The sequence below is a fragment of the Parus major genome, chromosome 26, assembly GCF_001522545.3.
Source record: "Parus major isolate Abel chromosome 26, Parus_major1.1, whole genome shotgun sequence".
Taxonomy (NCBI): Eukaryota; Metazoa; Chordata; class Aves; order Passeriformes; family Paridae; genus Parus; species Parus major.
Window position 1 is genome coordinate 3,076,365 of NC_031795.1, and position 16,217 is coordinate 3,092,581.

General features: G+C 53.5%; 1 protein-coding gene across 4 annotated transcripts in view; it reads right to left on the bottom strand.

Moving 5' to 3' along the window:
- SCUBE3 (signal peptide, CUB domain and EGF like domain containing 3) overlaps positions 1-15,952 on the bottom strand; it is a 29,611-nt gene extending 13,659 nt beyond the window's left edge. For all 4 annotated transcript variants that reach the window (XM_015650360.2, XM_033519935.1, XM_015650359.2 and 1 more), the window contains exons 1-6: positions 15,582-15,952; positions 7,197-7,319; positions 6,150-6,275; positions 3,221-3,355; positions 2,149-2,274; positions 1,127-1,243 (exon numbers count right to left, since the gene is read on the bottom strand). In XM_015650360.2, coding sequence (XP_015505846.1) covers positions 1,127-1,243; positions 2,149-2,274; positions 3,221-3,355; positions 6,150-6,275; positions 7,197-7,319; positions 15,582-15,666 — 712 coding nt within the window. In that variant the 5' untranslated portion in view covers positions 15,667-15,952. The remainder of the gene's footprint in view (positions 1-1,126; positions 1,244-2,148; positions 2,275-3,220; positions 3,356-6,149; positions 6,276-7,196; positions 7,320-15,581) is intronic.
- Positions 15,953-16,217: the final 265 nt, after the last annotated feature.

Below are 16,217 nucleotides of genomic sequence, written 5' to 3' on the forward strand. Positions count from 1 at the left end.
ACGCAGGGCCCTTCATCCAGGAGGAACCCACCAGCTGACACACCCGGGGTCCTGAGCTCCCCACCCAGGCACAGCAACAACCCTGGGAGGCTCCTCAGAGGTGGGACAGGACGCAGTGGCTGTGGGAACAAACATGAGGACGGCAGGGAGCAGGGGCTGCGAGTGCCGGCTGGCAGCCAGGAGGGAATGGGATCCATCCTGGGAGCAGGCTGGGGGACAGCAGTGACATTAAGGCAGCAGTGAGCTGAGGGGCAGGAGGGCTTTGCTGGGGGCTCAGCCCCCAGCACCCCTCAAAGCTGGCAGGGAGCAGCCAGGGGCTCAGGGGGCATCCTCTGCCCTGAGGACGGAGCCGTTTGTGGAAAGCACGGAGGGTTTTCTGTTCAGGCACAGCAGGAACATGGGGAGCCAAAACCTCTCTTGCTTTCAGTTCCTTTTTCTTTTTCATTTTGCAGTAAGAACTCAAATGTCTCAAGCAATTGTGGACTTAATCATTCCCCAAATATAACATTTTTTAAATCAAAGCAGCTGTTAAACAGCACAAGCATATGAAACCAGTAAAACTTCTATCTCTGCTTGATGTTTTACAATTTGAAAATGCACACAGGAAAAGGACAATTCTGGGGGTGGTTGAGTTGTCAGGTTGTTGGGGTTTTGGTTTTTTTGATTTTTGCAAGACAATTGTTCCTGAGCTGAGGCCCCACAACACCAAATTGGAACAGATTGCTGTGGGCAAACCTGCCCCATCCACATCCCTCCTCAAAAGCTGCCAGTGACAGCAACAGTAACAATTCCCAGCGTGGGGACATCCTCACAGCTCTCTCTTCAGCAGCACAGAAGCAGGCAGGGACCCCTGCCCGCACCCCAAAGCAACCTGTCCCCAGATGTCCCCTCAAGCACCACCAAGATCACTCCTGCTCCCCGTGGCTGTGCAGAGACACATCCCTGCACCCCCGGGTACCACAGCATCCCTCACACGCACGCTCAGCTGCCCTGGTCTCAGCAAAAGGAAATTGCTGCATGCCCAAGGCTTGGGAAAAACCCTTCACCAGGCCAAGGACAATTCACCCAGGGAGGAAGATGAGCTATCCCCCTCCCCAACCCACGTGTGGGCGATGGCCTCACCTACCTATGCACGTCACCCCGTCTGAGTGCAGCAGGAATTTGACGTGGCAGCCACACTTGGGCCCCTGCTCGGTGTCATCGCAGGTGTGCTGGCAGCCCCCGTTCCCGTAGTTGCAGGTCACTGTGGGAGCAAAGCAGCAGTGTCACCACGGCCCCAACTCCTTCCCTGCCTGGCATCCACATGTACCACATAAAGCTGGCTTGGAAACACCTTGTCCGTGTATTCAGAGACCTCTCTCCCTCCTTCCCTTCCTTCCTCCCTCACAGATAATTCCTAAAGCCCTTCACTTTCCCTGTGGGATCTTAGCAGATGCAGGTTGTTATGTGGTTTCTCATGTCCTCCCTCTGCATATCTGCTAAATGACACCAGTGGAGTCCAAGAAAAGGTGGGCTGGCTGACCCTGAATCCCATGGAAGGGTGAAACTTTCCTGAGCTCTGGAATGCATAGGAGCTTTTGGGAATCCCTGTCAGCCTTCCCAGGGGGCAAGGTGTGCTGTTCATTTAGTTTAGGATTAAACCTTTATTTCATCAGCTATTTTACACATTTGCTGCACACAGCAAATGAGAAACAAAATAAAAATAATTGCATAAAGACACACATATTTTTTAATAACGCTGGCACTGCCAGTGGGATGCTGGCAGGAGATCAGACAGGCTGAGAGCACCACAACCCCCAGGGGTTCCTGTGCTCCTCACATGCCAATTGTACTCTCCCTGTTCACCTCCCCTTTGGAAAGTGAAACACTGGGACAAGAACAGGGAATGCTGAGCCTCTGGGACCCCCTTGAACTGCCATTTCAGCCTGGTCATGTAAGGACACAACATCCCATAGTAAAGGGGGCTGCCAGAAGCATTGTCTATAAGGCAACAGAGGCAGAGCTGAGCATGCTGAGCTTCAGGCTCATTGAACCAACTGCTATCAGGGGGTCAGGGCTTTGCTGCAGGAGCAGGAGGCGTCTGTGCCATGGGGACAGGGTTATGGGGTCCCTGGGAGGCTGTATCCCCTGTCCTGGAGTGCTCCTTACGTTTGCAGTCACGCTGGTTCTTGGTGAGCTCAAAGCCAGGGCGGCACTCACAGGCGATGCCCCCTTTGGGGGTCTCTCGGCAGATGTGGGCACAGCCATGGTTCTTGTTCATGCAGTTCATACCTTCTAAAAGAGAAAACGAAGCAAAGAAATGCTCCAAAAGCTGCTGGCACTGGTCAGCAGTGGAAGGATGTCTGAGGTGGGATGGGGCGGGGAGATGAAGGAAACCTTGTCGGCGAGGGCCTTGCGGGAGCAGGATAACCCTGGCCAGCTCCTGGCACAGAGCTGCTTGGGAAGGTGGGCAAAACCACCTGGGAGCCTTCGACCTTTGATTCCCTCCCACCTTGGGTGAGACCTTGCTCCCACATCTCTCAGTGGCTTTAAACCCCATTGAGCTCAAGACCCAGCACCTGCATCCCTGTCCCCAGGAGGAACCACCCACTGTGGCACCAGGAGGAAGGAGCAGCCAGCTCATCCCTCCTGGACATGCAAGGGATGGGGACACAGGAGATGACACTGCAGCTGCTCCTGTCCTGGGCACGGTGAGATTCCTGGAGAGCTGGAGTGACCAGCACAGCTGGGAAGGAGGAAAGCAAAAACACTCAGCTGGCTTTGCCAAACAGCAGAGATAAAAATCAGCAGAGACACAAAAATCTCTCATTTCCTCCTATTTTGGCTAAGAGATTGCTCCAGACAGCAACAATTTAGAGTTGATACCGAGACAAAGGGCTCAGTGCTGTGCAAGACCTGGCAGGGGAAGATGTGTCTCTTAAGGTGGTGTGAGGACCTCCAGGTCCTTCTGTTTATCAATAAATTGCTCTGGGCATAGGATTAATGTCCCCTGTTCAGTATTGTTGTGCCTGGTCAAGGGGCCTGTGAGGGTTTTGTTGCAGGACATTTGTGACCTCTCTCAATGTGACTGCTGCAGATTCACTTTCAAATCTGCCACACCAAGAAGCCAGCAGCAGCACCTAAACCCAGGCAGGAGTGGCCAGAGGTGACAGAGGACACACCTGCCTGATAAAGGCAGGGACAGAGGGTGCCCCAGGGTGTGGAACTGCTGAGCACTGACCTTCAGGGCGCTGGATGCAGGTGTGCTGGTTGTCACTGAGGAAGAAACCCTCCCGGCAGAAGCACTCGTAGCTGCCCATCATGTTGACACAGGTCTGCTGGCAGCCGCCGTTGCCCTCTGAGCACTCATCCAGGTCTGCAGAGAGAAGGTGGCAGGGGGTGAGCACAGCTCCTTGGCACACCAAGGTGATGGGGACTGGCTGGGACAGATCTGCTGGGCAGTAACTTCTGCCTTACATCTGTGATCCTGCAGCTGGAAGGAAGGGGAATGCTTAGCAGTGCAGGGTTGAAGGCAAAGCACAGCAGGAGTGGGTGCAGGGATCACACAGCTTCCCTGACAGATGGCCTCATTTTACAGAAGAGAACACCAGACCACAGAGAAAGGGGTTTTCCTTGTTCCAGAAAACCCAAAGCACCCTGGGTGCTCATGCAGGATGCTGGCTGCAGCCGGCCCCTGCTCCCAGCCCCTCAGAGCCTGTTGCCAGCTGGGGATGCCTGCACTTCATTAGGAAGAGCTGGGAAACCTTAGCCCAGAGCAGGGATAATTACTTGTAAGGAGACTCGCATCCCCTGCCCTCACACCTGTTTTGGTTTAACAAGCCAAGACTGCAAGGGGCTGAGATGTGGCCCCGTGGCAGCAGCAATGCCTTCACCCCAGGCTGCTTCTGCTCCAGCCCTGCAAAAACCTGCATTTAATGAACAGTAACTGCCCATTGCTCTCTCTTTAGAGGCTTTTTTGGGACAGTGGTCCAAGCTGAACTCACCAGTGCCTTGAGGTGCCAGAGCACCCAGGGTGCCAGGCTTGGGCAGAGACAAATCTGTGCCGTGGCCTCCCCTTGCCCCCTCTGCCTGCGGGGCTGGGTGATGGCGTTGGGCCGGGAAGCGAGGGGCCCCATGCCAAAGAAAACGTCCTGTGAACTCGAGCATTGCAGGGCTGTGGCTGAGGGGAAAACTGAGCCCAGCCAGCATCGCCCACCGGAAACGCCACAACAGTGGCTCAGTGACGGCACGTGCCAGGGGCTCCCAGGCCCCCCAGCCATCAGCCCCCTCCCCAAACAGCACAGCATGCACCAAACCCCTTGCTTTTGGGCAAAATGGATGGAGAGATGGATGCTCCAGCAGTGTGGGTGCCTTGCACTGTGCCCCAGCTCCTGGCGAGGCCTGAGGGGATGCTCAGAAATATCAAAGCAGGGCTGCATCTCTAGCTGGAAATAGCCAGCGGAGCCCAGGAGCACCCCACAAACTTGCTGTCTTGGAAAGGAGGTGTTGAAAACACCCTCTCACCCACAGGGCAGTGAGGGCTGACACCTGGGCTGCAGCCAGGCATCCTCTGTGATGGCAGGGAGCTCATGGCTTCCTCCAGTGCTCATCCCAGCCAAGCTATGTCCTGCAGATGCCAATAACCCCACTCTCAAATCCCTCCACTTAAAACAAGGGCTTAATGTTTTGCAACTTCTCTTTCCATCTCTGCTCAAAAATGAGAAGGTAGCTGTTCAAACCCAATGGCTGAAACAAGACTCCACAGCTCTAATACCTGTTTTATTAAAGGCAACGGAAATGGGCAGAAATGACATGGCCTATGTCAAGACAGGGGCTTGCATTCCTGTCCTGGTTCAAAAGGTCACCAAGGGTGGGCAATGGAGGGGCTGATGGTGGGCACGTACCCTGACCCCTCTCCAGCTCAGCTCCTGCCCATGGCACTGGCAAAGCCTGGGCACAACACCCTGCTTTGCTCTGCTCCTCTTTCTTTTGACTAAAAGGGGATGCAGGCAGGTTGGGAAAAGCACGGCAGGATCAGGCATGAGATGTGGGATGAGCTAAGGAAGGGCTCTAGGTGGGAGCCAGCATGCTCCCCCCACATCCCTGCTTGCCCGCCTGCTCCCAGCCATCTCCATCCCCTCCCACCCAACTCTGTAAACACATGACGTCCAGCTTTCCTTTCTTCTCCTCGGGCTCATCGTCCTCCGGGAGAGGAAGGCAGAGCCGCCCGCCCGCGCCTCCTCCCAGCTGTGTAAATCTCCCCCCTCCCCGAGGAGGCTGCAAAGATCCCGGTGATGGTGCTTAATGCAAAGCGTATGTGTCCATAATCCCTTCCCCCCTCCTCCTCCTCCTCCCAGTGACGAGCTCATTAATGACCCCTCTGCAGACACTAATTAGAAAATAGCCTGAGCTGCAGGCGGAGGGAAGCGGGCGGCCCTGGCCCCGGAGCTCCCACCGCGGATGCCGCGGGAGGATGCGGGTGACGGGCGCGGGCAGCTCCGCGGGCCCCGGGGTTCTGACGGGAGCTTTGGCTCCGCCGCGGCCGGATGGAGTTTCGGGCGGTGGGAAGTGGCAAGGAGGATGCACGGCCGCTCCGTAGGCAGATGCCGGGTTTGTCTTGGCGCGGGGATTATTTATCCAGTCCCTTCGCTGGTTCCCATCCCCACCATATTTGCTATTAACTCATCTATTTTGGCAGGTGCAGGGCTGACCTCAAGCACGAGCGGAGCGAGTGGCAGGGCCCGGGTGAGCTCGTCCTGCCCTCGGCAGCGGCACAGAGCTGCTTGCCTGGCCACTTGCTGCAGCAGGATGCAGCTGTGGGGAGCCTGTGCCTCACCCTCAGCAACTTCAAACCAAACTCTCCCGGTTGTGCCTCACCCCAGCCCTCCCAGTCTACAAATGGACCCACAGAAGGAGTTTTTCTCCCAGCACTGAACATTCTTCCTTGGCATCACCCCCATGTAATGGGGAGCAATCCTGTCCCCAGTGAGTCACTGCAGCACAGGACATGCCTGCAGTGGCTTCATGCCCTGAGAGTGCCACCAAGTTCCACGGCTCCACAGCGGGTCTCAGGCTCTTGGGTCTTGGGAAGTGCCCATCAAAGTAAGCCAGCAGGTCGTTCCTAAGGTGCTGGAGCAGCTGAGGAACTGCAGCATGCTGACATCCCTCACCTAAGCAGTTGTGGCCATCGTGTGCCAGGCGGAAGCCATCGTAGCAGGTGCAGCGGTAGTTGCCGGGGATGTTCACGCACTCATGCACGCAGCCCGCGTTGTCTTCCCGCTCGCACTCGTCAACATCTGGGGAGAAGAAGGGTGGGAGAGTTGCAGGGCTGCCCTGGCTGCTGCCTGCCAAGGGTGCTCTCCATCTCCAGCATCCTTCCCACCAAGCTGGCAATGGGCGCTGGGGTCTTCTGCTCTCTCTGCCTATTCCAGCTGGTTGTCAGCTCCATTATCACCTGCAGCATCCCTCCAGACCCTATAAAAACATCCCCATTCTCCCCAGCCTAGGTGCTGGACCCCCAGCTAACCCAGTCTTGCAGCTTTAGCTTGGTGCAGAGTGCTGGGAACCTCTTGGGATTTCCCAGGGTTCTGGCAGAGCAGCCTGTCTCCATGGCAAAGCCCTGCAGTGCCTGGAGCGCTTTAATCCCTCTGCTATTTGTACTTGGCCCATCCTGACCCTGAACCTGCTTTGAGCAGAGCTGAGAATTTTTCCCCTGCCCCAATCCTGCTTTCCTGCTGCTGCTCCATGGAGCCCATTTTCTTTCCATTCCCCACTCATATATCTATCTATAGATAGATGCCTATACTTATATCAATACTTACATTTACACTTGTATCTACATCTATATTGATATTCACATCATCTATATGTCTATTTCTCTTATTTTTAAGTTTCTAATGTTTTAGCTGCTAATGCAGTTCTGCAGCCTCAGGGCCAGAAATCCTGCAGGAAAATAAGCCCAGCTTTGTTTAAAACAAGCCCAAACCATGCCAGGACAATGGGTGCCACCATCACCAGCAAGGACAGAGTCCTCTCTGCCCCCATGCACTGTCATCAGGAGTTTGGGGCAAAAAAGATAAATAAAATGTTTACAATGGGCTGGGGTGAACAAGTGGCCTTTTTACATGGGCCAGTGCTGATGAGCCACCACTGGCCTCTGACCTGCTAGGGCTGTCACTTGTCAGTAGGGCTCTGGCTCTGGAGCAGCATGTCCCTACCTTTGCAGTGCTTCCCATCCCCAGTGTAGCCGGACTTGCAGATGCACTTGTAGGACTTGGGGGTGTTCTGGCAGATGGCATCGATGTGGCAGTTGTCGGTGCCTTCCACGCACTCGTCAACATCTGCAAGAGGACAAGTGAGGGGAACAAAGGGGAGATCCTAGGACCTCTACCCTTGTCCCCATGGCAGCCACCACCCCAGGTGACAGATCCCAGTAGTCTCTGGCTCCTCAACCAGCCTTGACACAGCCAGTGATAGGCTCTGGACATGGTGAATCACTGGGTCCACTCCCAAACAGCATAATCTCTGTCCCTTCTTGGGCACATCACCCCGAGACTCCCTGGCACTTTCATGTGTCTGATGATAGAAAATGCTGCTCCAGCATTCTTTGTCCAGGCTGGAGCCAGCCCAGGCAGAGGTGAAAGTCTCTGTCTCCAATGAGCTGTTTCCTGAGCCGACCAGGCACACAAATAATTGTCATCGCTTTCTATTCTTAGGTGCCAATAAATGTGCACGAATTAGCAGGGACCACACTAAATAAACCTGGGAGACAGGAGTAAGAAGCAGGAGGGAGAACTGGGAAAAGCATCAAGGCTTCCTTGGGGACATGGACAAAATTAGCATTATCTCCATCCCTCTTTGCCCCTGAACCTCCTTTGGGATGCAGTGCAGTGGTACCCAGGACATCACATCCAGAGCTCCACATGCTGGCAATGGCCTCAAGCAGCAGTGCCCAAGGGTTTGCTGTGACAGGAGGCTGTGGGAGTGGAGGTTTTAATAATATTTGGGAAATGGAGAAGCCTCAAGCACACAGAGTGGAGGTTTGTGAGCAAAAGGCTGCTCAGCTGGCTCTCACTGTCTTCCCTGCTCTGGCAGTCAGGGAGATGTAGTGCCCTGAAGTGGGCACATCCCCTCTGTGACTGCCAGTGCCTGGAGATCAGGCTGCTGAGGGCCAGGTGGGGGCTGAGCATTACCCACAGCCCCTCAGGTATGGCAGGGCTCCCAGAACAGCCCAGGCTCCAGCTCCACCTGGGGAGCATCAGCGCTGCTCCTGGAGGGATTTGCCTCCACCTCCTCTCAAAGCTATAGGAAGCTTCTCACTGGGGAAGAGAGAGTCCTTCCCCAGAGAGCTTCTCTGTGCCCCCTCAGGAGGAGCACGAGGCTTCAAAGCTCTCAGCTGCCTTTCAAAAACTGCTTTTCAGCAGCCCCAAGAACAGAAGTGTTCTGGGAGCTTCCCAGAGACCCAAAACATCCCTGCAAGTGGCAGGCAGGCAGGAAGCCCTGCAGCCCTGTGGGACAGGGGCCATGGCCACGGGAACGCCAGCCTGAGCCCTGTCCCGGCCACCCCGGCAGCTCTTCCTTGCCGGGAGATGTGAGTCACCCTGCCGGGAGGAGAAGAGCTTTGTCTCTGCACCGGGGAGGCACGTGCCTGTGCATTGTATAAATATTTACAGCCCGCATTCATATTTGTTATTTGACATTAGCCATGGCGCGCGGCCACCACGGCCTCCCTTGGGCCATTAATCACCGGCTGGAGGCTGACCCACCACGGTGGGGACAATGGAGGGATTGCACAGGGACCAGGGCCCTGCTCTTGGCTGGCACCTACAACAGCTGTGGCACTGGTCATGGTACCACAGTGCTGAGGCTCCCATAGCACCCAGTGTCATCTCCTGCCCGTGCCAGGGGTCCCATGGGGCTCTCATCCCTTTGAAGAGCTGAGTCTGGCTGTTCAGCATCCCAGTGACTTTGCCTTGGGCTCCTGCATCCCTCACTGGGTTCCCAGAGGGGTGGTGGGAAGTTGTGGCACTGGACCAGGGGGATGTGGAGGGTGCCAAGTGCTGGCCACAATGTGCATGGGAACTCAGTGGCAGCAAAGCTGATGCTGACCCAAAGGTCTGCTGAACCTGCAGATCCAGGTCCTGGCCCTGCAGGTTGGGATCTCCCCTTCAGATATTTCCCCAAAGTTATAAATCACGTTGTAGTGCTTCGAGCCATGGTGCCAAGGTGACAGCTGTGTGGTCCAGCACCCCGGGCACTCCCCCCAGCACACAGGTGGGAACCAGCACCCAAACAGTTCAGAGCATCCAGCAAACCCCATCTCCTGCCCCTAAAAACGCTCAGAACATGAAGCGTCAACCAGGCATAAATCACATTATTGAAAATTTCCCAGCCTTTTGCCAGGAATCTCACTTTTGGGGGAATTTTATTTCCTATTTCTTTTTCCTTCTGCTCTGTCAAACTCAACCATGAACAACATGCATGAGGCACCAAATGCATCTCTGGCCCTTTCCCACTCACACATGTATAGCATCCTTTTTTTTTCCTATTTTTTTTCTGTTTTCCAATTCTCTAACTTTGTTCTCTAACTTTGGAAAGATTACACAACAGCAAAAGTACAAAAGAAAACATTATCAATTTTCCACCCTGTAATTTTTCCAAAGCTGGAGTCATTCTGAAAGGTTACGGGATTATTAAAAAAAAAAAAAAAAAAGAAAAAATTGTCTGTGGGAAGAGTGAATAAATACCCTCATGGGCACCCCAGGAGCTGTCCTAGGATTGGCAAAGATGCCAGTCTTAGAATGCTGAAATTTTGGCTCTTCAGTATCTTTCAGAAATGATGTAGTGAATTTAAGTAAAACCCTCTGAAAAGCTCAATTTTTAACATTTTTGTCAACACAATCAGCATTTTCCCATGAAAGGGAAGGTTTCCTCTCAGGGCAGGAGAATTTTCTCCATACAAAAAGCTGCCTGTGGCCTCACTGCAGGTGCTCTGAGTTGCTGCCACATGTGAGAGGGTTCATCTCCAAGACAAGTGAAGATTTTTTTTTAAAAGTAAAAAATAATTTCTAATGTTCCTGCCCCTATTTGCTCTCTGTAATTTCTCTCTGGGGTGTACCCTGCTTTTCCCCCTACTCTGGGGGACCAGCTCCATTCACAGTCCCAAATCCAGGTGGGCTTTTTGGAGGGTTTGCGAGTCCCCCTGCAGACCTGTACCCCTACAGCCCCTCCAGCTCTTCCTTCCAAATAATCGAAATAATCAAACAAATAATCAAATAACCCTGGTTATCACCCTAGGCTGTCTGAAATGAGCCCAAACCGAGCGGCACAGAGGGGCGCATCTCCCTCGCACTGGGGAATTCTGCTCCCGGAGGGGAATTTGATTTGGATGAAGATGTTGAAGCCCCATCTCCCTGTCCGACCGCGCTGGGGCTGCTCAGGGCTCCTGGGAGGGCAGGAACATCCCTGGCACGGCCACCGCCGGAGGCAGCGGCGAAGGGCAGGAGGTTGCGCGCTCGCCCCGCGCCTCGGGCCATGTTTTTTATTCCGTTGTGGGTGGGATTTTCCAGCGCTGGCTGTTGGGCCCCGTTCCGCTCCAGCTGCAGCTTTATTCTTCATTTCAAAGGCAGCGGAGGCAGACGGTTTCAACGCCACTGCCATTTCGAGCGTGCCAAAAGCGGGGGGACCGCCACGTCCCCGGGACCGGCGCGCACCCACCGGCAGCCGAAGGGCTTTGACTGAGGGCCGGGGGGAGGCGGTGGCAGAGCCCCCAGGCACCACCTCTGTGCCCTGCGGTGTCACACCCGACAGCGAGTAGGGGGATAAAGCAACAGCTCGTATATTTTTAGAGCCTGGATTGAGGCTCTTTCCTTATTTTGTTTCAAAAAAAATAATGAAAGATGGTTTTAGCCGTAGGCCGAGAGTCCCAATAAATTTGAGGAGGGGGGTGAGACGGGATAGCAAAAACTGGCCAGAAAAGGCCTAAACAAACAAACCCACTATCCTTTTTCCCCTCTCCTGCAAGCACTTCATCTTTTTCTACAATTTAATTTTATTCTTTGCTTTTATATAGGCATATATACTAACAGCCTGTCTGTATGGGGATGTGTGTGTAGCTGTTGGCAGACATGCGGAATTTCCACTCGGCCTTAATGCCAAATTTAAGTTTTATAACTTCAGTAGCTCCTTTTACCAGGGTATTAATAACCACCTCAGACACTGTGGTGCAGTTTATTAATCATTTGTTCGTCCAGGGAGCTCGCAAGGGCAACTCATGCTGCGCCACAGCATGACAGGCTCAGGGTATGGCCACGGGCAGTGGCAGCCCCTGGGAGGGGATATGGGCCAGGAGAGGGGAGGAGGATGCTCTGCAGGGCAGCTTTCTGTAAATTGGCTAAAGAGGAGTCATCAGCACTCAGAGATCCTGACTCAGGTGCTGGGTGATGTCGTGCTGTCAGGAGGGGGGTGCCAGTGGTCTCTGGGCAGGTCTCTGTGCACAGGATGGCTCAGAGGAGATGTCCACATCTCACCATGCAATGCTGACCCCTGAACCAGCCTGGTGCCCTGCACATCCAGCCAGCTTTCCCAAAAGAAGGTTGGACACAGGAGATAGATGCAGCTCCAGCACTTGGCCCTGTGGAATGATGGAGTACAGAAGGAGGAGGAACCCCAAGTCACAGCGAGGACCTGAGGCCACTCCCAGCATGGTGACCCTACCATCCAACGCCCAGACCCTGCCCTGTAACCCTCACCATGGGTTTTGCTTCCCCACAGCTTTCAATGACCCAGCAAAGGGCTTTTTTTATCCCCCTCATTTATGCTTCCCATTCCCATAAGGACTAGCCAGGTGAGCTGTCCATCCTCTGCAGCAGTCCAGCTCATCCTGATGGATCCCAGTTCCTCCACCATTCCCTAGGTAGGAAATGCTCTCTCCATCTCCTCGTGCCAACCCTGATCACTTCAACCCAATTCCATCACCACTTCCCCACAGAGGGTTTGATGCTCCACGCCAGCAGCGTGTTCATCTCCCCATGAAATAGTCATTGCTGTTGTTCCTTTGGCATATCAGGCTGACCCAGCCTTGCCTTAAAAAATGTGTTTGTTTGTTCTTTGCTCCCGGGAGCAACAATCTCAAGATCTCCAGTGGGGACACAGCCTCTTCAAAACACAGCTGGGCATCCTCCAATGCTGCCTGACAGAGCAAACTTTATTTGCCATCCCAGGCTTCTCCTAAAGCCTCTCAGGGGACTTAGAATTTTGAAAGTAAAGGTTAAGGTCAATCATGCATACTTTTTTCCTAAACAGAGTACTCTGGTGTGGCTGGGTGTGAAGGAAAAAATCTATATAAAAAGAAAAGAACCCCAGCTCCTGAGTATTTGGAGAGAGCAATACATCAGCACTGGAAGACTCAAGGTGTCTGAATATTTATACTCCAGTTGGCAGTTACAAAAAAACTCTTCTTCCCTCCTTCCTACCCACCCCCTCCCCTTTTTTAATCTCGGTACAGGCATGTTAGACGCCCTCAGTCAAAGATCTCCTTTGAACTGTGCATGTGAAATGTTTACAGTTTTACATTTCATATTTCAGCGGGGTGGAGGGGACAGGCACAACAGTCGCACACTGTGAATGCTGGAGATGTAGGAAGGCAGAGGCCAAGGGGGAGGAGGTTTGGCAGCAATGGGAGGAGAATCAAACATCATCTCCACGCTGCAACTGGAAAATTTTAGACTCCTTACAAAAATACAGACAAATAATCCCTGGCGGTGTAGGTTTTGCAGGTGCATCCCACCACACCAGCCCCTCACGTGGGACAGTGGCTGTGGCCCTGGGCAGCCACACAGCACCAGCCAGAAGAGCTGGTGTCAGCTGTGAACCATCGAGTGGGCTGGGCTGAGGCTGCCATCCCGCCCAGGACCCTGAACTGGGGTGCTGGGAATGCCAGGGGCTGCAAATTGGTGTGCTGGGGTCTCCCAGGGAGACGCTGCCTCTCCCTCCCGGCCCCACACCACATCATCATCTGAGGGGATGTGCAATTAGTTGCAAGGAAAAGTGGCAAATCCTGGGATGTGTTCCCAGTGATGAGGGTCTGCCAGAAGGGCTGGCATTGCCTGAGGATGGTGCAGAGCTGCCAGTCCCTGGGCTCTGTCCTCCCAGCCTGCAGGGAGGGACTGATGTGGGCAGACAGCAGGTAAAGAGCACTGCTCCAGTGAGAGCAGGAGCTCAGGGAAAACCCTTCTCTCTGGAAGGCTGTGAGATGGACTGACAGACAAGAGGTTGGAACTGGTGACATTATCTATCCAAAACCTGGAGGACTGGTGGGCACAGCAGCGTGTGGGCAGCTTGGCCTGGGGACCACAGGGAGACAGTCCAACCCAGCTGTGAACGCATGTCAGGAGCCTCCTCCCTATGGCTACTGAGATTTATATTGTCAGTTCTCCTCTTGAAAGCTTCCCTAGCCCTAAGCTGACTCTGAAGCCAGACAGGTCCAGTGGCAGACACCCTTCAGGCCCAGAAGCCAGGTCTCTAAATCCTTCCTTCCCCACAGGCTAAACTTTGCAGGGTAACGCAGTACAAGAAATGAGCCAGCAAGCCCAACCCATGACACAACGTTACCCCATCAAGATGAGACCATCCCATGGGAGATGGGCCCTTTCCAGCCCGTGACAGTCACCTGGCAAGGGTGGATGTCCCTCAAAAGGGCAAAGGTTTTGGGGAGATGTGTGCCCAATCCTTGGGGTGTCACCTGGCGCACACGCCTGATGCTTTTGAGAAATACCCTGCTAACACATCCCAGACACACACAGTGGGTTCAAAGAGCTCCGTGACAGTCAGAAAACCGAGGAGGAAGCAGGTTCTGAGGAAAGGCACATGTTGTACCTGCCATCAGTGATGCCCTAATGATGCCCGTGAGTTTGGCCTCATCCAAAAAGGACCAGCACCAGGCCCACCCCTGCCCAGAGCCCTTGCAGCCCCATAGACACCAACCTTTGCATCTCTGCAGACACCTTCCCCCCTCCCCAGCTCATAGAACCCCTCAAGTGGATTCCTGAGAGGGATCGATTCTCCAGCACAGCCCCCTGGCTGGTGAGCAGCCGGACACCCGGGAGGAGCCAGCGCTGTCCCAGGGCGATGCACCCCGGCACAGGATTGAGCTCACCTCTCTCCACCCCCACTCCACCCCTCTCCTTCCCTGAAGGGATCTGTCAAGTCTCTGCACGATGGAATTTCACTTTGCTATTTTAATGCAATTCTGGCTCAGGCTTAAATGGAACTGGAAACCAAAAGACCTTAATAAATAAATATTATGATAAGAAATGAAAGCAATGCATACACTCAAGATAATTTGAGGGGGGATAAAAACCTAGGCATTCCTTTCTGTGCCTAAATCATAAAGCTTTATGTGAAGTTGGATGCCTTCTCACCAAACCTTTGCCCTAGAAAATCTCTCCTGCTTGCCCAGGCTGCCCTCCGGAGAAGTTGCCTATTGTTTTAGAAACACTTTGAGCCAGATAAGACAATAGCCTTGAAATTCCTTCTAACTTTGTCACTGACAGGGCTCGGGCGACCATGCGCGTGGCTGGAATCCTCCTACAAGAGACCTTTCATTATATCCTGCGCTCCGAGATTTCATTCACATGCTATTTAATCTCCCCGTACGCACAAACATGCAGCCGCCACAACAGCACAACCAGAGCTGGGCTGGAGAAACCTTACATGCTATGGAAAGAAAAAGAGAAAACTCGGCAGATTGTATAGATAGTGGTGAATTAAGGAGAAAAACCCCCTTTGAGACAGCCCAGAGGATCATGTATAGGGCTGTGTGTGCTCGTGTAGGCGCACGCACTCCCGTGCGTGTGTATAGAAAAAATCTGAGCTAAATATAGAGGTGCTATAGAAAAGCAAAGGTATAGATAGACCATACATAAAGCTCCGTGTGTACGTCTGGGAAGGGGAGGCTCTGGCTCAATACAGGAGTTGTGAAACAGAAAAGCCCAAAGTTGATAAGGATGGGACATGCCTCTCTTTCCAAGGGAAACAGCTCCCTTAATTTTCAGGCTTAGCTGTGCTCAGCTACCCGAAGTTTCCTGCTGCCCACAGCCCTGCAGCCAACATCTGAGATTCCTTCGTGGCGATGAGAAGTCCCCGAGCACAGATGCAGCCTCCCGGCGTTATCAACACCCGCTCCGCCATCCCTGCCCTCCAACCCAGCCCGCAGCAGCCTCCTCACCCATCTCACAGACACAAAACCAGCAGAGCCCCCCAAGCTCTTCCAAACAGACACATTTTGCCTGTGATGGATGCAGACTTGTTTGCCCACCCTAATTTTCTGCCCCTGCACTCCCTGCCTTGAGATAAAGAGTCCAAACCAGAAAAACGTAAAGTCTAAGAAACGCAACTCATTAAAGAGTTTACAAACCCAACCCCAGCTCCAAGGCAGTAGGCGAGAATATCTGCAAGCGACATTTAAAATCCCCTCCACTGTTTGTTGTTACTGCTGCTGCCTTTTCCAGCCTGCACTTAAACCCCAGCTCTAATGAGGAGATCCGGCTGCCCAATCCACACATCAAACAGCAAACCTTCAAGCAGGGAAGATTTTCTCTTACCTTGACTGGCTTTATTTGCCAGCGTGTTTCCAGAGTGGAGGAGAAAGAAAAGGATGGAAAATCCAGCAATCTGCAAAGCTCCCATTGCAATCCCAGTGTGCAGGGAGGAGCGGGGGCAAGAAGGGGGATTTCTAGTGCTTTAAAGGAAACAAGGGGCTGAGCATGCGAAGGAAAATCAAGGGGAGGAAGGGGCTCTCTCCTTGCCGTGTGTGAGACAGAGGAAGGGAAGGGAACTGAATTGATGGAAAAAGCTGCTCTGGGTTCAGTTTGAGGCTCTTGGTGTTGCTGAAGAGGAGAGATCGAGGGAGGGAGACCCAGGGCAGTTGGAGGAAAGTGGACTCTATCGCCCTCTCTCTGGCGGCTGCTCTGATCCCTTCTCCTCTTTTTTTTTTTTTTTTTTTTTTTTTTTTTTTTTTTTTTTCCTTTAAATAATACCAGCCAATTCCATTTTGCAAGAGCAGCAGCAGCAGGAGCAGGAGCAGCAATGCTGGAGGGGGGAAGCAGGCGCCTTGCCCTGGTGCTGGGGACCTGGGAAAGGGGAGTGGAAAGGAGAGCCCCATCCAAGCAACGCCCTTTTTCTCTCTCCCAGCCTTCCTTCCTTCCTTCCTTCCTTCCTTCCTTCCTTCCTTCCTTCCT